The sequence below is a fragment of the Scylla paramamosain genome, chromosome 20 (genome assembly GCF_035594125.1).
Source record: "Scylla paramamosain isolate STU-SP2022 chromosome 20, ASM3559412v1, whole genome shotgun sequence".
Lineage (NCBI taxonomy): Eukaryota > Metazoa > Arthropoda > Malacostraca > Decapoda > Portunidae > Scylla > Scylla paramamosain.
In genome coordinates, this window is record NC_087170.1 from 2667893 (window position 1) to 2691944 (window position 24052).

General features: G+C 36.2%; 1 protein-coding gene across 9 annotated transcripts in view; it reads right to left on the reverse strand.

Annotated features, from left to right (window-relative positions):
• Nucleotides 1-20977, reverse strand: part of LOC135110173 (uncharacterized) — a 36484-nt gene extending 15507 nt beyond the window's left edge. For 2 of the 9 annotated variants that reach the window (XM_064022167.1, XM_064022166.1), the window contains exons 1-2: nucleotides 20663-20844; nucleotides 9815-11141 (exon numbers count right to left, since the gene is read on the reverse strand). In XM_064022167.1, coding sequence (XP_063878237.1) covers nucleotides 9815-11117 — 1303 coding nt within the window. In that variant the 5' untranslated portion in view covers nucleotides 11118-11141; nucleotides 20663-20844. The other 7 variants (XR_010273129.1, XR_010273126.1, XM_064022168.1 and 4 more) reach the window with 6 other exon arrangements.
• Nucleotides 20978-24052: the final 3075 nt, after the last annotated feature.

Here is a 24052-nt window from a genome sequence, read left to right on the forward strand (position 1 = left end):
TACATTAATTTGTATGGTGAGTAGCAAACTGGTAACTTACACAATATAAAAATGCACGGACTGAAAAATTTTTCAACTTAAAATTGAGTTAAAAGTACCTACATAGCATATACAACCAATGTTGGCTAATCTAAATGAGGATTGCTTACACCCTAATCATTGTCATAAAAAAAAAAAAATCGAAAAAAAAAAAATTTGCTTCCAGAAAGCCCTTCGCCCCGAGTTTTTACCTCTTTCTGACGGAATGATGAGCATACATGCAACTTAACTATTCAGGCGAGCCTTACTGCAAAGATACAACGCATTCATAGTGAGTAATTTCATAAATGTGTAAAATCTTGTCTTATTATTTGCTGATGTCATGTTCGTTCATTTAGACCACTTCTATGAATTCCACGAATAATAATAGTTCCAAGAATAATCAACACTCAAACCAGGCTAATGTCATTTAACACTTTTGAAACAGCGAACGTTGATACAAGCTCTGCAAAGTGGGTTATATTGATCAAAAAACATTTGGTCAGCAACCTCAAAAAAAAAAATAAAAATAAATAAATAAATAAAATAAATAAATAAAATTATAAAAAAAAATAAATAAATAGCAAAGGAGAGCCAACCAATTTTATTTAGATGACACACAGTTTCATATTAACATGTTCAAGATATATATATAAAAAAAAAAAAAACAGGAGAAGTAACCTGTTATCAGCCAAAACCCCTATAAACTTGTGAGACCTCCATGACGATATTTTTCCAGGATTTGAGCTAAGAAAACATTTTGACGATAGTGGCATATTATTTAGCATTGTTAACTAACCTTTAAATTTGACATTAATTTTTCTATTAATAATGTGACTTAAATAATTGCTACAATTATTCTACCTCGTTGCCTTTTCAGTACATACCTCATGGAAATCAAAACCGCGCAGCAAACCTTTAAACAGGTTGATGTTAAAACAAGTGTTCTAAGATTCGCAATAAATATGTTCTGATTACTAATGAAGTTGAGCCGAATTAAAATCCCAGTTATGAAATACAAAAATGTAAAAATTCCCGTGAGTGAATGCAGTCCTAGGATTTAAAATCTTTCATTAGGCTCGTATGCAGTCCGGTAGATATAGACACCATAACATATGTTACAGACAAACATAAATAGATCATGGAAAATATAATAGATAATTGAAATATTGCAACATGCAGCCCCATTTGATGAATGTTCTATAAGATAGTTTCATATACTCGTAAGTCGGGTATTAAGATTTCCATCCCGGCAATGTCACACAAAAAAAAAAAAAAAAATCTGAGTGAACGTCTACAGTATGGTTGAGGAAATGTGTATATTTTTCTTATCAATTTTCCTGTGATATTTGTTTATATGGTAGAATAATATATATATATATATATATATATATATATATATATATATATATATATATATATATATATATATATATATATATATATATATATATATATATATATATATATATATATATATATATATATATATATATATATATATATATATATATATATATATATATATATATATATTCAAGTATGGAGTTACTTGATGGGCGGAGTTTGAGTTTAAGGTACAAAGACAGGACTGCAATCGCACACATTTTTTATTGTCCTAGAAATCTCGAGCTTTCCAGACAATACTCAATAGTCCCCCTGACAAAAAAATAAATAAATAAAAAATAATAATAAATAAATAAATAAATACAAATAATAATAATAATAATAAATAAATAAATAAATAAAAAAAATGGAATCTCGAAAAGTAATGGCTATGAAAACGTATCAATCAAATTTTAAACTAAAACGAAATAAAGTCAAGTAACGAAAGTAATTGTAACCTAATCAAAGTATTTTAAACAAAAAAAATCATTAATGAAAAAAAAAAAAAAATATATATATATATATATATATATATATATATATATATATATATATATATATATATATATATATATATATATATATATATATATATATATATATATATATATATATATATATATATATATATATATATATATATATATATATATATATATATATATATATATATATATATATATATATATACTCGTATACGAGTATATAACCCCCACAAAAAAATAAATAAAAACAATAGTAATAAATAAATAAATAAATAAAAAATGGAATCTCGAAAAGTAATGGCTATGAAAATGTATCAATCAAATATTAACCTAAACCGAAATAAAGTCAAGTAACGAAAGTAATTGTAACCTAATCAAAGTATTTTAAACAAAAACATCATTAATGAATATATATATATATATATATATATATATATATATATATATATATATATATATATATATATATATATATATATATATATATATATATATATATATATATATATATATATATATATATATATATATATATATATATATATATATATATATATATATATATATATATATATATATATATATATATATATATATATATATATATATATATATATATATATATATATATATATTCTATACTTCTAAGGAAAAGGCAGTAGGCGCCTGCCGAAACGATAATTACTCAAAGTGAGGTCTAAAGAACTGGATCATTAAACCTAGCTGTGACCTCACTGAACGTTTCCCTTTGTGTCTCACAGCCTACCCCCTAAGACAACTCTTCCTTCATACAAAACTACAAGCACCTAATCATACACACACCCTTCACTCAAAATTCAAAATTATCAAGGAAACTCCTACACCAGCCGCGGAATCCCAATCTGGAGAGGAGACCACAAATGTCCTTAGGTCGGACTACTCTTCTGATATCAACTCTAAGTGTCTTGACAACTCCCTCAATTTTCCTTCAATAACTTATGCAACATTCGTGGTCTTCGATCAAATTTTCAATCCACAGAACACAATCTCTCATCTATTGAACCTCATCTTCTATTCCTCACTATAACACAGGTGCCTGAGGCAACTGACAGTAGACCCTTTCTGTCCCTTCCTACTTTCTCTATCCTCATTTTCAATCCAAAGCTAGTGGATGTTGCGTTTATGTGCACAAGGACTTAACCTGCTCTCGTGACCACGCTCTTGAATATTCTGAGTTTTCCGCCATCTAGCTACGACTACATATTCCCTCTCAAAACTAAATTATCTGTGCTGTTCAGTGAGGTCACAGCTAGTTTTCCGCCATCTGGCTACGACTACAGAGTCACTCTTAAACCAAATTATCTGTGCTGTATACTTCTCACCCAACTCCTCAGAAATTTTTTGACTACTTAACTTCCAAACTAAAGCACATTCTGACTCTCTTCCCTTTTGTGGAGATCTCAATTCTTGGAGACTTCAATGCTTACCACCAGCTTTGGCTTTCCTCTCCTTTCACTGACCATCCTGGTGAACTAGCCTTCAACTTTGCTATTCTCCACGACCTAGAGGAATTGGTGCAACACCCTACTCATATCGTGGAGATCAGCACAACCTTTCAGATAACAATCCCCTCTTCTTCAATGGCACCCAACTCTCTTCTACACTTAGCATTCTCGGTCTGTCCTTTACTTATAATGTAAACTGGAAACTTCATATATCATCTCTATCTTCTATGAAGTTAGGTATTCTGAGTCATCTCCGCTAGTTTTTCTCACCCCTCCCACACCCCACCTGCTAGCTTTGTATAGGGGCCTTATCCGTCCATGTATGAAGTATGCCTCACATGTATTTTCCACTCATACCGCTATTTTAGACAGGGTAAAATCGAAAGCTTTTCGTCTTATCAACTTCTCTCCTCTAACTGTCTTCAGGCTCTTTTTCATCGCTGCAATGTTGCATCTCTTGCTTTCTTCTACCACCATTTTCACGCTAACTGATCTTCTCATCTTGCTAACTGCGTGCCTCCCCTTCTCCCAAGGCCTCACTGCACAAGACTTTTTTTCTTTCTCTCATTCCTATTCTGTCCACCGCTCTAATGTTAATAAACAAATTGTTTTACTGAGGTGATGTGTAATGCCTGGAAAATATCCAGGCACTTATTACATAGTACGAGTGTTTTATTTTTAATGTTAATCAGTATTCTCATTCATTCATCCCTTTCTATGATGAAGTCTGGAACTACCTTCCTGCTTCTGTATTCCCTTCTTATGACTTGGATTGGATTTTTTTTTTTTTTTTCACCATTCTACGTGTCATCTGTGTGGAAACTGGCAATAAGTTGCCCATGGTCAGTGGCCTTGTATATATATATATATATATATATATATATATATATATATATATATATATATATATATATATATATATATATATATATATATATATATATATATATATATATATATATATATATATATATATATATATATATATATATATATATATATATATATATATATATATATATATAGGTGAAGAAATAGAGCGATGAGGGTAAGGATGTGCCTCACCACAAACATTGTGGTGAGCTAGAAGAAAGCAAAAGATGCAACATTGCAGCGATGAAAAAGAGGCTGAAGACAGTTAGAGGAGAGAAGTTGATAAGACGAAAAGCTTTCGATTTTACCCTGTCTAAAATAGCGGTATGAGTGGAAAATACATGTGAGGCATACTTCATACAAAGCTAGCAGGTGGGGTGTGGGAGGGGTGAGAAAAACTAGCGGAGATGACTTAGAATACCTAACTTCATAGAAGATAGAGATGAGATATGAAGTTTCCAGTTTATATTATAAGTAAAGGACAGACCGAGAATGCTAAGTGTAGAAGAGAGTTGGGTGCCATTGAAGAAGAGGGGATTGTTATCTGAAAGTTGTGCTGAGTTGATAGGTAGAAGAATTTTTGAGGCATTGAACATTGCTAAATTTGTTCTATCCCCAGTCAGAAATTTTAGAGAGATTAGAAGTCAGGCGTTATGTGGCTTCCCAGCATGAAGTGTTTACTTCCTGAAAGGTTGAATGTCTACGAAAAGACGTGAAAAGTGCAGGGTGGTATCATCATCATAAGAGTGAAGAGGACACAAATTTAGGTTCACAAGGTCATGATAAATAATAGGAAGCGAGTGGGTTACAGGACAAAATCGTGAAGAACATAACTGTTAAGGAGAAGAACAGTGACCGTCTACCACAGCAGTAATAGGCGCGGTCAAAGAGGAAACTTGAGATGAAGTTACAGAGAGAAGGATAGAAGCCATAGGAGGGTAGTTTGGAAATCAAAGCTTTGTGTCAGACTCTGTCAAAAGCTTTTTGATATGTCCAAGGCAACAGCGAAAGTTTCACCAAAATCCCTAAAAGAGGATGACCAAGATTCAGATAGGAAAGCCAGAAGATCAACAGTAAAGCTACCACAACAGAACCCATACTGGCGATCAGATAGAAGGTTGTGAGGTTATAGATGTTTGAGAATCTTCCTGTTAAGGATTGATTGAAAAACTTTAGAGTGACAGGAAATTAAATAAATAGGACGGTAGTTTGAGGGATTAGAGCGGTAACCTTTTTTTAGGAACAGGCTGAATGTAGGCAAACTTCCAACAGGAAGGAAAGATAGATAGATGTTGATAGACAAAGTTGGAAGCGTTTGACTAGGCAAGGTGCAAGCATGGAAGCACAGTTTCAGAGAACAATAGGAGGGACCCCATCAGGCTCATAAGCTTTTTAAGGGTTAAGACCAGCGAGGGCATTGAAAACATCACTGAGAAGGATCTTAATGGGTAGCATGAAGTAGTTAGAGGGTGGAGAAGAGGGAGGAACAATTCCTAAATTATCCAAGGTGTAGTGTTTAGCAAAAGTTTGAGTGAAGAGTTCAGCTTTAGAAACAGATGAAATGCTGTGATGATATATATATATATATATATATATATATATATATATATATATATATATATATATATATATATATATATATATATATATATATATATATATATATATATATATATATATATATATATATATATACATATATATATATATATAATACACAAACGCACACACACATGTGTATACATATGTATGTATATTTCGCCTTTGTTGACAAAACAATTTGCCCTCTTAACTCATGTAAGAGAGAGAGAGAGAGAGAGAGAGAGAGAGAGAGAGAGAGAATGTACAATGCATATGATATGTATGTATGCATCCTTAATTTACATGGGCAAGAATGTCTGCCCATACAGTCTTCTTCTCCTTGGATGTCACTCCCACATAATTTTTTATCCTTTATATATATATATATATATATATATATATATATATATATATATATATATATATATATATATATATATATATATATATATATATATATATATATATATATATATATATATATATATATATATATATATATATATATATATATATATATATATATATATATATATATATATATATATATTTTCATTTGTGAGGTTTACAAGGAGTAATGTTTTATTATCACTCCCCTACCACTGAATCTCCCGCTACATCCCCTTCTCTTTACTTAACGACCACGTTTTGCTTCCTCTCATTTCCCTATCTACACCTCATTTCATTACATACAACACTCCTCATCCTCTTTTACTCTCCTGTCCTTTAACCTCATTCCCTTTTATTCTCCTGCCCTTTAACCTTATCCTCTATCCATTGTTTCCAACATTAGTTATGAATCTTCCTGATATAAATCTTTATGATACTTTTGGATAATCCTGAAGAAAAAATTGATGAAAATGGTATAGGTCTGGAAATTGTTAACTCCGTGTATAACTCCATAAAAACTGAAAATATTTGTAAATATCGTGACATTAACTCATATAAGTCAACATTCCCTGTTAAATGTCCTGGTTATTTAAACATACTTCACGTGAATATTCGCTCCCTAAGCAAGAATTATGATAAACTAATTTCCCTTCTTACATAACTGCCAAAGCTTCCTGACATATTATGTATTAGTGAAACCTGGCTCAAATCTAACACTGTACCGTTAAACGAAATTCAAGGTTTCAAATCTTACCATACACTCAGACCCGATGGCTTCGGTGGTGTTGCGATCTACGCTAATAACAATATCTCCAGCGTTCTGATTAGTGATTATTGTTTGTGCATTGATAATATAGAATTGTGTACAGTTAAAATCACAATTGGTAGTTCTAGCTACATCATATCTAACCATTATCGCCCCAATAGTAAGCACTACCAAGTAAATGAGTTCACAGTACAAATGGATAACATACTCTCACAGAACATATTTACTAATAATAAAACCATAATTTCTGGGGATTTTAACATTAGCCTGCTTGAACACAGTTCACACCCACCAACTAACAATTTCTTAAGCACAATGCAATCTCTTAACTAGTTTCCTCGCATATCCCGGTCCACAAGATTTCCTGGCGACAACTTCACTGCTTCCCTTTCCCTACTGGACCACATATGGACAAATTTTACAGTTCCCTCCTCTCCTGGTATCCTTCTGTCTCCCTTAAGTGACATCTTCCAGTGTTCCTGAACCTTCCAATCCTAGAGAAGATGAATGAGACCCAAAAAGTAACTTTTAGGATAAAAAATTTAGAACAACGTGCTGAAGGGTATATTGGGCCCTATACTCTTCCTTTTATATATCAATGATATTTTCAATGAATCAGATACACTCCACACTATACTATTTGCAGATGATTCTACATTTTACCTGATTGGAGGAAAAAACAACAGATTTCATGGCCAATACAGAACTTCAAAAATGTTCACCTGGTGCTTAGCAAACCGAACCACAGTTAATACTAATAAAACCTACTACATGCTATTTTCCTAAGTATACTAAAGTGATATTCTACACGTAAATCAAATAAAATTATTTGGAATAAGTTTTTACAAAAATTTAAACTTCAAGCACCACTTGTCTAATCTATGTTCAAAGATATCAAGAACCATCCCACTCCTTCTCAAAGTAAGACATTTTGCTCCAATTAATGTTCTTAAATGTTTATATTATGCTCATATTTATCAACAACTTAATTATTGTAACCCTATCTGGTCCTATACTTACCCCAATCATCTGTATCAACTTAAAATACTACATAAAAAAAAAAGTTGTCAGGATAATAACCAACAATAATTTTAGTGAGCACACACATACCCATTATTTAAAGCATTAAATATCTTGAACCTTGCCGATTTATCTAAGGTGAATATTGCATCTTATATGTACAAATCGATAAATTCTAATAACTACAACACACTACCTATACACTATTACCAAACTAACACAAACTAACACAAACTACACAAACTAACCCTGTTCAAACATTCACTGCTGTACTTAGAACCAAAAATATGGATTGATGTGCCACTTAAAATCAGACATTCCACCAGCCTACCTTCATTTAAGAAAAATTTAAAAAGACATATGATACACTCCGACTGAATGCTATATTCCAGCAAGCTGATGTTGTAAAGCTAGGATTATGAAAGTCTTATATTTACTGTTACCATTATTTCGCATTATCATCATTACTATCATTATTATTATTATTATTATTATTATTATTATTATTATTATTATTATTATTATTATTATTATTATTATTATTAATTAATTAATTATCATTATTACTATTGTTATTGTTATTATTATTATTGTTATTATTATTATTATTATTATTATTATTATTATTATTATTATTATTATTATTATTACTATTGTTATTATTATTATTATTATTATTATTATTATTATTATTATTTTTATTTTTATTACTGATATCTATCATTATAATTATTTATTGTAATTTACTGCTTGGATATGAGGAAGTTTCAATTCAACTATATAGATATAAGCATGTGCATTTATATACATGCACATACCTATGTATGCACTTATAATGTGAATGGATGCTACATTTTCTTTTTTTCCACATATGTTAAATATTTTTCTATACCATTGCCCATAAAGCTTTCTATAGCTTGCAAAAGGATATTTGTCTCTTTTGTTTATCATTTCAAAAATACATTTATATAAGACAAATATAATAAAGTGTTTGAAGTGTTTAAAGTGACCAGAAGGTGCACTAATTTCTTTCACTCTTGAACTGGCTGCCATCCTCTGGCTGGGAGAGCGGCGCTTTGTTTACATCAGCCAAATTATCGACATGTCCGGAAATTACATAATGCTCTAGAATTACTTAAGTATATTCAAAATTAACTCAGGAATATAAATTAGTTCAAAATGAGTGACATCTTGGTATATTTGATTCAAAACAATGTTCCTACATTTAGAAAATCCTCTATTTTAGCGGCATTTCTACAGTGTTCCTAGGAGTATATTTTACTTTGAAAGTAAAAGTTGCTTTTAAGAGCAACTTGTATGATCAAAGTTGAGGATAAAAGCATTTCTAGGAGCGTTCCTAGGGATCTTTATTAATATGGGACAAGATGGTAGAAAATTTAGAAGATTCAAGATCATAGGCATGAGAGAAAGTTTAGTACTTGTGCACATAAACGCAGCATCCACCTTTGGATTGAAAATGAGGATATAGAAAATATGAGGGGAGAGAGAAGTGTCTGCCAGTTACCGCAGATACCTGTGTTTCAGTAAGGTAAAGAAGAGGAGGTTATATATATATATATATATATATATATATATATATATATATATATATATATATATATATATATATATATATATATATATATATATATATATATATATATATATATATATATATATATATATATATATATATATATTTAGTCTAGGAAAAATCAATTAAAATTATTGAATAAGAAACTTCAGTTTTAAGAATCAAGAAGAATGAGTATTTTTCTCCAAACTTCTCGTGAAACCGACCCTTTACTCACTGTCTGTTTCATCCTCATCGTCATTATTTACGGCATAGCCGACAAAGGCAGCACCAACCGCATGTGCCACAAATCCATCCCTCACATAACCAGAAGTGGGAACAGGAGTTCTGTCAGGAATACAATCTGTAACCACGCTTCCCATCCCGGTACCGTAGGCTAGACAGTTCTCACACCGTCGTGCGGTGTTAATAATATCTTGTTTCTTATAGACAGTTGCTGCGTTGACGTTCTCTGGGTTGTAATTTGGATTTTTCCTCACTAAATTATCAAATGCTGGGTGTTCAGCACATGCAGCTTGAGGTCTTGTTGGGTGAACTTGCCTAACGTTTTCATATCTGGTTTGGAGATGAGATGGCTCACCATAACCATTGGCTCTTGCAGCAGCATTCCTGGATGGGTATCCCAAATTTTCAAAATTCTGTACCCTCATTTCCTTTCTATATAATCCACTATGACCAACACCTTTCTGACCAGTAGCTGAGTCTACAGCTTCACAGGTTGCATAAGAAATTTGTTTATTCAGTGCTCCTTGTGCTTTTTTGCTCGCTTCAGCAGCCTCCATAGTAAGTTTAGTGGCAGTTCTGTAGTTAGTTCCTGTCCCTCTGAGACCTTCTGAATTCTTGTAAGTATTTTGTAAAGCCCTTTGTCCATTTATGCGGGTTCGAATATTTTTTCCCACTTGCGCTCCACCTGCGCCTGTCAGCCCATCACCAGCAATACCAAGGATACCACCAACAAATTCATTTGGGTTCATCTTGTCTGCACGAGCTAAAGCAATAGATCCGTGGAGTGTTGCGTCTTCCCCGTTTACTGTATTATCAACAATAGTCGCCGTGGCGTCATATGCAACCCCAGCACCAATACCAGCAGCAGCTCCTACGGCCACTCCAGCACCAAGTCCACCTGTAACAATTCCAGCACCTAAAACGGCCACATTTCTTGTAGAGATCTCCATAGACCTATTCCCTTTATCTACGTCGCCCATCGCATAGTGAACAACTCCTTTAACGTGTCCGACTACAGGAATGCCATCTGCGCAAGATGATGCTGCACTGAGATAAGAATCTTCAAGCTCTTTTACCTTTTCATGATCTCCCTTGCTTTTATGTACGATCATATTGATCGGAGCTGCCAAAGCATTTGTTTCACTGTATTCCTTCCAAGATTTGCCTGCACTATCAGCAAGTTGACTGGCAGCTTTGTCATCCCCACAAACTTTGGCCAAGCCAGCAGACATGATTAAAATGCCACTTTCAACTGTTGTGTATGCTTCGCCAATAATAGGTAAGAATTTGGCCATGTTTCTTGGAATTCACTTCTCAACCTAGAAAAAAAAAAAAAGGTAAATTTTAAACACTAAACATTTGAAATGAATTACATAGCTGAAACAATAAGTGGACAATAGGCAGAACTATTATTTCCATTAATAATGTGATGACAATAACAAAACTGACGTTAAATTTAATTAATTGAGGATACATACTCTGTACTCGCATACAAATATTAAAACCAGAGGTAAAACCTGCACAAGCGAGGTAGCGCATGGCACAGATCCGGGAGGGGAGTGGAAAACTAAGAACTGAAACAAGGCGGAGTTATGGAATGAATTGAAAACACAAGCCTTGGGCATGTACTATACAACCAGAGAGTTAAGGGTCAACGTCGAACCCAGGTGACATACACCAGGCACTCATAGCTGAAGTCCAGAATGGCAAGGACCAAAGCAGAACCCAGCTGAGTACAGGATCCTATGGCAAGAGATACCACTGAAGCGACGTTGCTTGATGCTTGGACGAGAATGAAGTCTCTCAACCTCATCACCCAGAGCCAAGGATGTTCACCAAGCCACCCATCTTCCTTCTTTATCTGCCCCACTTGTATCCTGTTAAGTGGCCAACAGTCCTAAAGAAGGTGTTGCAACCACAAATAGTTTTATCCCAGACTCTCTCACTCAGCCCAAGTACCAGCGTCTGGCACACCAAAGGCAACTCCACCTACCATCACACCCAACAGCCTCAGTCCCACCAACTCTCACTTTGGGGGATTTGTATGTGAGAGTGGATCCTTAGCCCTCACTCATGAAACTGCACCTCACAGGATGGGCGATGGGGTCGTAACTTCACTACGCCAAAATTCTTTACATAATAATTACAATAAATAAGATTTTTTTTTCTTTTTACAATACTGGAGTATATATGCACAATTTGTAGTTTTAGACTTAACCTCTATTTCTAGTCGGTGGTAAACATCCTGAATAAGCTGTACCTTTTTCTTGTTAGTCACTCTGCAGCCATTGTTTCAACACGTTCCTCGTAAGTCTGTCTGCCTTCAAAAGTGAGGGACGCCTTATCGAATTTCCTAGATCACGATCCCCAGCAAATTTATTTATTTTATTTTATTTTATTTTTCCTAATTAACTTAACCTTATCTAGGAGGAGGAATTTAGCAGGAGAACAGGCGTCTAACATCTCGGTCACATGACGCCCGAAAAGTAAGTCAAGGGAGAAGGAAATAAAAATTAAAGGGACAAAGGGAAAAATAGGTGGTAATTTACAAGGAGAGAAAAGGAGAAGACTCGGGCCGGGAGGACCTGCAAGACCTCCAGATACAATGGGTGGTGAGACCTAAGGTTTCCATACCAGCGATTGCATCTCCTTTAGGGGTTAACCTAGCCTAACCTAACCAAACCCACCCGATGCATGGGTTAGATTGATTAAAACAAAAAAAAAATAAAATAAAAATAAATAAATAAATAAACAAAATTTGCTGAGGACGAATGTACTTTAGTTAATCATTTACTAGTTCTTTAAGTGGTGTTTTAGAATTATTTTAAACAACAGATAGCTCTGTTGCTTTTAAAATCTATATAATTTTGATATCTCCTGGGTTTTATATATATATATATATATATATATATATATATATATATATATATATATATATATATATATATATATATATATATATATATATATATATATATATATATATATATATATATATATATATATATATATATATATATATATATATATATATATATATATATATATATATATATATATATATATATATATATATATATATATATATATATATATATATATATATATATATATATATATATATATATATATATATATATATATATATATATATATATACGAGTATATATGTGTGTGTGTGTGTGTGTGTGTGTGTGTGTGTGTTGTTAATAAACTAACACATAAGAACATGAGAAAATAAGGAAGCTGCATGAATTAAGCCATCAGGCCTACACGTGGCAGTCCCTCCGTGAAACATGCCTACCTGTTCCCATGTAATCCTCATTAATAGCTACCCAATCTTCCTTTAACGAAAGCTGCCAAGTGACTTCGGACTAGCAATCTGATTACTGCGTCTGGCTGCCAGGAGGAGGAAGAATAGGAATAATAGGATGTGGAGGAGGAAGAGGAGGAGAGGGAGGGCGTTTGTTTCACACTGAGAGACGGCAATGATTTTGGAAGTAAAGAATGATTGTGGTAGGTTATTAGGTGTTTTGCTTCATCACACACACACATACACACACACACACACACACACACTACCGCCATTTTCCTCAATTCATCCTCGCCCTGTGAACACCAAGTCCTCACACTCTACTCCTGTGGAATAAGTATACAAGCCTGCGGAGCGGGTACGCAACAAGTGGACACGTGGCGCTGTTACTGTAACACCGTATCGTATCACTGGGAGACACGGCATTCCTTATGGGTCGTACACTAAGAGATGCAGCAACATAACAGTCTGAGCTGTAGTATGGTCGGTTATTTGGTTCTCCTGTTTACAGGCATCAAAACACGCAGTACGCCCAAAGATTGGGTTCGATTTAGGTGTCCCTTTCGGCCGTTAATAAGACACCACTAGGTTGTCTCTGTCAATGTAATCGATTTATATCAACTACGAAAGAAAACCAATATGCTTGAACATGTAGATCTTTAATGCAAAAAGGCTATTTTATTATTACATCCCGTATGGTATGTGGCCTGGGGTGCAACCCAATGCTTTATTACTGCGGGGGAATTAAAGCAGTCTCTTGATATATGCAAACTACGCGGTTGCATAGAACCCCGAGGCTACCAGGGGCTTTCAAGTTGCCATTATTATTATTATTATTATCATTATTATTATTATTATTATTATTATTATTATTATTATTATTATTATTATTATTTTATTATTAAAATATGTGTTGAGTAACGAAAGCCACAGAAATTCTTAATCTCCAGAAATTCAGATATTTCTATAGATTTTGCTATATTGTCCTGAAATTTGGACAGGATTGCAGAACGCTTCCTTTACCTACAGATATGTGGTACTTTGGCCACCCATACTCGGAGTCACCGTGTCAGGATCAGGCCGCTCAGCCATCTGTCAGTGGCGACCAAGGATGCAGAATCTTTGGTGGCGACTGAGGAGTGACGGCGACGTGGCGTTAAAAAAAGGATATACATTTCTGATGCCGAGAAAAAAAGAAGAAGAAAAAAAAAAAAAAGAGCTGAAGAAGATAAACACTCATGGTGTTGATTTCTAGTGGTATTTTTTTTTTTTTTTAGACACCCTTATATTATTATTTTTTTACTTTCTACATATATTTCAATGTTTTTGGAAATAAAACCTTCACATATAGCATGTTTTTTTTCTTTTTTTACGTAGGAGGGACACCGACCAAAAGCGCAAAAAAAAAAAAACAGTAAAAAAAAAAAAAATGAGATGCAGGTCCTAAACAGGATCCGAAGCGGTAGTAAAAAAAAATGAAGGATAAGTGTCTTGAAACCTCCCTCTTAAAGGAGTTCAAGTCACAGGAAGGTGGAAATACAGAAGCAGGCAGGGAGTTCCGCAGTTTACCTGAGAAAGGGATGAATGATTGAGAATACTCCTGCATTAGAGAGGTAAGCAGAATAGGGATGAGAGAAAGAAGAAAATCTTGTGTAGCGGAGCCGTGGGAGGAGGGGAGACATGAAGTTAACAAGATCAGAAGAGCAGTCAACATGAAAACAAAGGTAGAAGATAGCTAGACATGCAACATTGCGGTGATGAGAAAGAGGCTGAAGACATTCAGTTAGAGGAGAGGAGTTGACAAAAGGAAAATTTTTTTTTTTTTCCACCCTGTCTAAAAGAGCGCTATGAGTGGAACCCCCCCAGACATGTGAAGCATACTACATACATGGACGGATAAAAGCCCTTGCACAGAGTTAGCTACTGGAGGGGGCGGGGGTGAGACTCAGAACGCCTAATTTCAAAGAAGTTGTTTTGGCTAGAGATGAGGTATGAAGCTTCCAGTTTAGTTTATGAGAAAAAGACAGACTGAGGATGTTCAGTGTAGAAGAAGGGGACAGTTGAGAGTCATTGAAGAAGAGGGGATAGTTGTTTGGAAGGTTGTGTTGACTTGACAGATGGAGGACTTGAACTTTTGAGACAAGTTTGTTCTGCCCCAATCAGAAATTTTAGAGAAATCAGAAGTAAGGCGTTCTGTGGCTTCCCTGCGTAAACTGTTTACTTCCTGAAGGGTTGGACGTCTATGAAAAGACATGGAAAAGTGCAGGGTGGTATGTATCAAAGGCGTAGGAGTCGATAGGACAAGAAGTTTGGACAAGATCATTGATGAATAATAGAAAGAGAGTGAGTAATAGACAGAACCCTGAGGAACACCACTGTTAATAGATTTAGGAGAACAGTGAACGTCTACCACAGCAGCAATAGAACGGTGAGAAAGGAAACTTGAGATGAAGTTACAGAAAGAAGGATAGAAGCTGTCGGAGGGAAGTTTGGAAATCAAAGCTTTGTGCCACACTCTAGGAATACCTTTTGATATGTCTAAGGCAACAACAAAAGTTTCACCAAAATCTCTAAAAGAGGATGACCAAGACTCAGTCAGGAAAGCCAGAAGATCACTAGTAGAGCGGTCTTCATGAATCCCATAATGGCGATCAAATAGAAGATTGTGAAGTGATAGATGTTTAAGAATCTTCCCGTTGAGGATAGATAGGCAGAAAATTAAAGCAATAGGACGGTAGCTTGAGGGATTAGAACAGTCACCGCTTTTAGGAGCAGGCTGAATGTAGGCAAATTTCCAGGAAGAAGGAAAGGTAGATGTTGACAGACAGAGCTGAAAAAAGTTTGACTAGTCAAGGTGCAAGCAAAGAGGCACAGTTTCTGACAACAATAGGAGGGACCCCACCAAGTCAATAAGCTTTCTGAGGATATAGGCCAGCGAGGGCATGGAAAACAGCACTGCGAAGACTTTTAATAAGTAGCGTAAAGTAGTCAGAGGGATGGAAGAGAGGGAGAAACAAGCCCTGAATCGTCCAAGGTAGTGTTTTTAGCAAAGGTTTAAGCGAAGATTTCAGCTTTAGAGATAGATGTTGTAGCAGTGGTGCCATCTGATTGAAATAAAAGAGGGAAAGAAGAAGAAGCAAAGTTATTGGATATATTTTTTGCTAGACTAAAGCCAGAAGTCACGAGAGGAGTTAGATCTTGAAACATTTTGACACTTTCTACTAATGAAGGAGTTTTGTGCTAGTTGGAGAACACCAAACTTGGCATGGTTCCGGGAAGAAATATAAGGCACATGAGATTCTGGTGATGGAAGGCTCAAGTACCTTTTGTGGGCCACCTCTCTATCGTGTATAGCACGAGAATAGGCTGTGTTAAAGCAAGGTATTGAAGGTTTAGGTCGAGAAAAAGAGTCAGGATTGTATGCCTCCATGCCAGACACTAACACCTCTGTTATGCACTCTGCACACAGAGACGGGTCTCTGACACGGAATCAGTATTCATTCCAAAGAAAATCAGTAAAATACCTCCTCAGGTCTCCCCAACTAGCAGAGGCAAAACGACAGAGGTACCTCCGCTTAGGGGGATCTTGAAGAGGGATTGGGGCAATAGGACAAAATAAAGATATGAGATTGTGATTGGAGGGGCCCAACGGAGAAGAGATGGTAACAGCATAAGCAGAAGAATTAGAGGTTAGGAAAAGATCAAGAATGTTAGACGTATCTTCAAGACTCAGGAATATGAGTAAGGTGTTCCACCAATTGCTTTAGGTCCTGGAGGATAGCAAAGTTGAAGACTAGTTTACCAGGATGGTCAGTGAAGGGAGAGGAAAGCCAAAGCTGATGATGAACATTGAAGTCTCCAAGAATGGAGATCTCCACAAAAGGGAAGAGAGAGAATGTGCTCCACGATTCTGGGCTTGTTCCTCCCTCTCCTCCACCCCCTGACTACTTCATGCCACCTATTAAAATTCTTCGCAATGATGTTTTCCATGCCCTCGCTGGCCTAAACCCTCGGAAGGCTTATGGAGCTGATGGGGTCCCTCCTATTGTTCTCCGAAACTGTGCCTCCGTGCTTGCACCTTGCCAAGTGAAACTTTTTCAGCTCTGTCTGTCAACATCTACCTTTCCTTCTTGCTGGAAGTTTGCCTACATTCAACCTGTTCTTAAAAAGGGTGACCGCTCTAATCCCTCAAACTACCGTCCTATTGCTCTAATTTCCTGCTTATCTAAAGTTTTTGAATATATCCTCAACAGGAAGATTCTTAAACATCTATCACTTCACAACCTTCTATCTGATCGCCAGTATGGGTTCCGTCAAGTCCGCTCTACTGGTGATCTTCTGGCTTTCCTTACTGAGTCTTGGTCATCCTCTTTTAGAGATTTTGGTGAAACTTATGCTGTTGCCTTGGACATATCAAAAACCTTTGATAGAGTCTGGCACAAAGCTTTGATTTCCAAACTACCCTCCTACGGTTTCTATACTTCTCTCTGTAACTTAATCTCAAGTTTCCTTTCTGACCGTTCTATTGCTGCTGTGGTAGACGGTCACTGTTCTTCTCCTAAATCTATAAACAGTGGTGTTCCTCAGGGTTCTGTCCTGTCACCCACTCTCTTCTTATTATTCATTAGTGATCATTAGTGATCAAAAACTCAATTCCTCCATCTATCAACTCAACACAACCTTCCAGACAACTATCCCCTCTTCTTCAATGACACTCAACTGTCCCCCTCTTCTACACTGAACATCCTCGGTCTGTCCTTTACTTATAATCTGAACTGGAAACTTCACATCTCATCTCTAGCTAAAACAGTTTCTATGAAGTTAGGTGTTCTGAGACGTCTCCGCCAGTTTTTCTCACCCCACCAGCTGCTAACTCTGTACAATGGCCTTATCCGTCCTTGTATGGAGTATGCTTCACATGTCCGGGGGGGTTCCACTCATACTGCTCTTCTAGACAGGGTGAAATCAAAAGCTTTTCGTCTCATCAACTCCTCTTCTCTAACTGACTGTCTTCGGCCTCTCTCTCACCGCCGTAATGTTGCATATCTAGCTGTCTTCTACCGCTATTTTCATGCTAACTGCTCTTCTGATCCTGCTAACTGCATGCCTCCCCTCCTTCCGCGGCCTCGCTGCACAAGACTTTCTTCTTTCTCTCACCCCTATTCTGTCCACCTCTTTAACGCAAGAGTTAACCAGTATTCTCAATCATTCATCCCTTTCTCTGGTAAACTCTGGAACTCCCTGCCTGCTTCTGTATTTCCACCTTCCTACGACTTGAATTCCTTCAAGAGGGAGGTTTCAAGACACTTATCCACCAATTTTTGACCACTGCTTTGACTCTTTTATGGGACTGGCATTTCAGTGGGCATTTTTTTTTTATTAGATTTTTGTTGCCCTTGACCAGTATCCTTCCTACATGAAAAAAAAAAAAACTTTGGAAGTTAAGTAACAGAAAAAAAGGAACTACTGTCAGCTGCTTCAGACACCTGTGTTTCAGTGACGAAAAGAAGATGAGGTTTAGTAGAGGAGAGGTGGTGTTCTAGATTGAAAATTATATCTAAGACCGCGAATGTTTTTTTTTTTTTTTTATGTAGGAAGGACACTGGCCAAGGGCAACAAAAATGCAATAAAAAAAAAATGCCCACTGAAATGCCAGTCCCACAAAAGGGTCAAAGCAGTGGTCAAAAATTGATGAATAAGTGTCTTGAAACCTCCCTCTTGAAGGAATTTAAGTCATAGGAAGGTGGAAATACAGAAGCAGGCAGGGAGTTCCAGAGTTTACCAGAGAAAGGGATGAATGATTGAGAATACTGGTTAATTCTTGCGTTAGAGAGGTTGACAGAATAGATGTGAGAGAAAGAAGAAAGTCTTGTGCAGCGAGGCCGCGGAAGGAGGGGAGGCATGCAATTAGCAAGATCAGAAGAGCAGTTAGCATGAAAGTAGCGGTAGAAGACATCTAGATATACAACATTGCGGCGGTGAGAGAGAGGCTGAAGATAGTAAGTTAGAGGAGAGGATTTGATGAAACGAAAAGCTTTTGATTCCACCCTGTCTAGAAGAGCAATATGAGTGAAACCTTCCCAGACATGTGAAGCAGAAGTTAATGAAGAAAAGTTGAGGGGGTGTCAGGACACTCAAGGTAGATACCAGAAGGGCAGTCCGGCCTAGGGATATTTGTGGTCCTCTCCCCATATGGGGACTCCGAGGCTGGTATAGGAGTCGCTATGATAATTTTGAATTTTGAGTGAAAGGTGTGTGTTTAGTTAAGTGCATTTAGTTTTGTGTGAAGGAAAAGAGTTTTCTTTAGAGGGCAGGTTGTGACTGCCCCCTTTGTATTGTAAGAAAGAAAAGGAAACGTTCAGTGAGGTCACAGCTGGGTTTAATGAAAAGATCACAGCACCCCTTGATCCAGTGGTTTAGACCTCACTGGGAGTAATTATTGTTTCTGCAGGTGCCTACTGCCTCCTCCTGTGAAATGTAATATGGAAAGTATATTTCACTTGCTAATTTTGAGGATAATTTTTAAGTTTGTGCCCTTTACCTTTCATTCTCTCTCACGATGTCAGCTAGCTATGTCTTCCTGTCGTTCTCTCTCTTGGGCAGACTATGGTATCTCGCCTTGGGTCGGTTGGTCTCGCAAAATGTACACATTTTAATTTTTATCCGTTATGTTTGTTTACTTTTTTTTTTTATTTCGAAAATGGGGTGAATGTCTCCAAGTGATACCCCTACTGTATCATGTGCGTAATCATGTTAAAGAACGTAGGCTAGGCTAACAAGCAACATATTTACGAATTTAGGTTTTTCCTCTTAAAGTTCACCAGATTGATATATTTAAGTGTGAAAGGAGTGATGCATACCACTTTCGAAGGTTTGATGTCGTTGGGCTGCGATGATCTTATAGGGATCATATGTTCCCTGCCTTGGAAGGCTGGGAATCCACCCATCATAGTTTCAAAACACAGGGGCACCAAACAACACTTCGCTCAAGGCCTTCAAAAGGCTAGAAAGGGCAATGACGGGATTAATTGTTGTACCTACAAGTGATCAATGGACACACTCACATACGCACTCTCTCTCTCTCTCTCTCTCTGATGTAATCCACAATCCATCCTCTCTCTACGAATTCACGTTGCTGTGCGAGTGTGTGAAGCCAAGGATGATAACATGATTGGTGTGACTAAGGTCTAAATATAGTCAGACGCTTTGAGAAACAACAGCCACTCACTGCTGCCAAGTGCACGATGACCTGGCTCTTGTACATATTGGAAACTGAGGCACCAAGGAAGTATTTCTTTTCTGTTGTTGTTATTACTAACAGAGAGAGAGAGAGAGAGAGAGAGAGAGAGAGAGGTGGGGAGAAAATAACACACTCACTCTCTCTCTCTCTCTCTTTCTCTCTCTCTCTCTCTCTCTCTCTCTCTCTTTGTGTGTGTGTGTGTGTGTGTGTGTGTGTGTTCTAAATTTTATTACACACACACACACACACACACACACACACACACACAGAGAGAGACAGCAGCTCACCGTGATCTGGGGTGCAGCATGGGGAGTCTGGCAACTTTCACACGATCATTTCAACAGGGTGTAAGGTGAAACACAAAGGCTTGTACACAATACGCGTGTAACGTGATCAACTATGTAATCCGTGGTGTTGTAAGAGCGAAACCTTTCTCTGGGACGATAGTAAAGCTGACGGTTGTGTCTATATTCACCTACTGATGGGCGGAGTAGCGAGGCAGCCTGAGTGGTCCAAGGTCTCTCAAATGGATCTGCCAGTGAGGCGGAGCGTATATGACATTCCTGCGCAGCGCGTCATTTCCGCCCCGGCACCAACTTTACTCAACACCCTTCTTCCTGCTATTCCCGAGAGTAGCGACCCGCATTCTGATTTTGCTCGTCTTCTTGGGAAGGCTCTCCTGCTCTCAGCAATGAGCGATGTTGTTTGCTTTCTCTTTAAATAGAAATCTTTGGTTTAATAATCATAATGATAATAATAATAATAATAATAATAATAATAATAAAATATTATTATTATTATTATTATTAATATAATTATTATTATTATTATATAATAATAATAATAATATTATTATTATTATTGCAATCAAAACTTTTAAGATCTAACTCCCCTCGTAATTTCTGGCACTTTGCCAAAAGTATCCCCAATAACTTTGCTTCTTCATCTTTCTCTCCTTTATTTCAAACTGATGACACCATTGCCATCTCATCTATTCCTAAAGCTGAACCCTTCGCTTAAACCTTTGCTAAACACACTACTTTGGATGGTTCAGGGCTTGTTCCTCCCATTCTTCCACCTTCTAACTACTTCATGCTAGCTATTAAAATCCTTTACAGTGATGACCATGACCTCGCTGGTCCATAAGCCTCGGAAGACTTATGGACCTGATGGGGCCCCTCCTATTATTCTCCGAAACTGTGCCTTAGTGCTTGCACCTTCCCTAGTCATATTCTTTAAACTCTGTCTGTCAATATCCACCTTTCCTTCTTGTTAGACGTTTGCCTACATTCTGCCTGTTCCTGAAAAGGGAAAATGTTCTAATCAAATCTACCGTCTTACTGCTTTAATTTCCTGCCTATCTAAAGTTTTTTAATCTATCCTCAAGAGGAAGATTCTTAAATATCTATCACTTCACAACCTTGTATCTGATCGCCGGTATGAATTCCGTCAAGACCGCTTTACTGGTGATCTTCTGGCTTTTCTGAGTCTTGGTTATCCTCTTTTAGAGATTTTGGTGAAATTTTGCTCTTGCCTTACCCATATCAAAAAGTTTTTGTAGAGTGTGTCACAAAGCTTTCATTTCCAAACTACTCTCATATGGCTTTTATCCTTCTCTTTATAACTTCATCTCAAGTTTCCTTTTATGACCGTTCTATTGCTGTTGTGGTAGACGGTCACTGTTCTTCTACATCTATTAACAATGGTCTTCCTCAGGGTTCTGTTGTATCACTCATTCTCTTCCTATTGATCATTAGCTATCTTCTAAATCAAACTTCTTGTCATTCACTACTACGCTGATGACGCCACCTTGCACTTTTCCACGTCTTTTCGTAGATGTTCAGCCCTTCAAAAAGTAAACGCAGGGAAGCAACAGAACGCCTGACTTCTTATCTCTTTAAACTTTCTGATTAGGGCAGAGCAAACTTAGTATTATTCAGTACCTCAAAAACTCATTTCCTCCATATATGAAGTCGACACAATCTTCCAGACAACTATCCCCTCTTCTTCAATGACACTGAACTGTTCACCTCTTCTACGTTGAACATCCTTAGCCTATCATTTACTTATAATCTAAATTGAAACTTCACATCTCATTTCTAGCTAAAACAGTTTCTATGAAGTTAAGCGTTCTGAGTCGTCTCCGCCAGTTTTTTTTCTCCACCACCCCCCTTCCTTCAGCTGCTAAGACTGTACAGAGGCTTTAATCATCCGGTTATGGAATATACTTCACATGTATGGAGGGTTCCACTCATACCGCTATTTTAGACAGGGTGAAATCAAAAGATTTTCGTCTTATCAACTCCTCTCCTCTAACTGACTGTCTTCAGCCTCTTTCTCATCGCTGCAATATTGCATCACTTGCTATCTTCGGCTATTTCCATGCTAACAGTTCTTCTGATCTTTCTAACTGCATACCTCCCCTCCTCCCTTGGCTTCGCTGCACAAGACTTTCTTCTTTCTGTCATGCCTATCCTCTCTACCTACCTATCTAATGCAAGAGTTAACCGGTATATTTAATAATCCATGCCTTTCTCTGGTAAGCTCTGGAACTCCCTGCCTGCTTCTATATTTCTTCCTTCCTATGACCTGAACACTTGTAAGTTAAGAGTGAGGTTTCAAGATAATTATCCTTCATTTTTTTATGATTCTCTTGATTTCTTTTTTTTTTTATTTATTATTTTTTTAACTCACCTCAGTGGGATTTCTTCCTCTTTTTTTTTTTCTTGCCCAGTGACCTTACACAAAAAAAATAGATTTAAAAAATCTATTGTATGGAATACAGTTTGAATATTGACACTATGATGTTCTTTCTGTTCACAAACTGATTGTCATACTCATAAGGGATAACAATTTTCATATGAGTTTCATCTATTACCCCAACTACTCCTGTGAAATTCGCAATATCCATTAATTATCTTTGCTTTCTTTGAATGTCTGCTGGATCTGTTGGAAATTCAAGTAATTGGGCAAAGATGTTTGGAGCAGCTAAGGCATCCAGAGTTTGGCTTACAACCTTGCTAATTATAGGCTGTGACAGGCCGAAGTCATCACCATTGCATAACTACAGTTTTCCAGTTACCAAATATCTGAGTGATCATTACTTTCATTTCAGGGGTGACAGCATGGTTGCACTTAGTATGACTTTGTAGCTTCCCTCTCACTAAATCCGTAACAAAAACTATTACATCACGATTCAGTTTTTATCTCTTGATAAGCTCAGCGTCATCATACATCTGAGGAAATGTTTTTGCGTTCACGGAAAGTCCTTGGACGCAGTCTTCGTATTTTTTGATATTCATCCATTAGGGTCAGCGCCATGTATATGTACTTGGTCTTACAGATTTTTGTGTACTTGTACTTGGAGCTTAAAAATTCAATGATACTTGTACTTGGACCCAAAGTACTTGGGAAATACCAAGCACAAACAAGTACATTGTACAAGTACAAGTACAAGTACAAGTACAAGTATTTAATAATATATATATATATATATATATATATATATATATATATATATATATATATATATATATATATATATATATATATATATATATATATATATACATATTATTATTTTTTTTTTATGTAGGAAGGACACTGGCGAAGGAAAACAAAAATCCAATAAAAAAAAAAATGCCCACTGAAATACCAGTCCCATAAAAGGGTCAAAG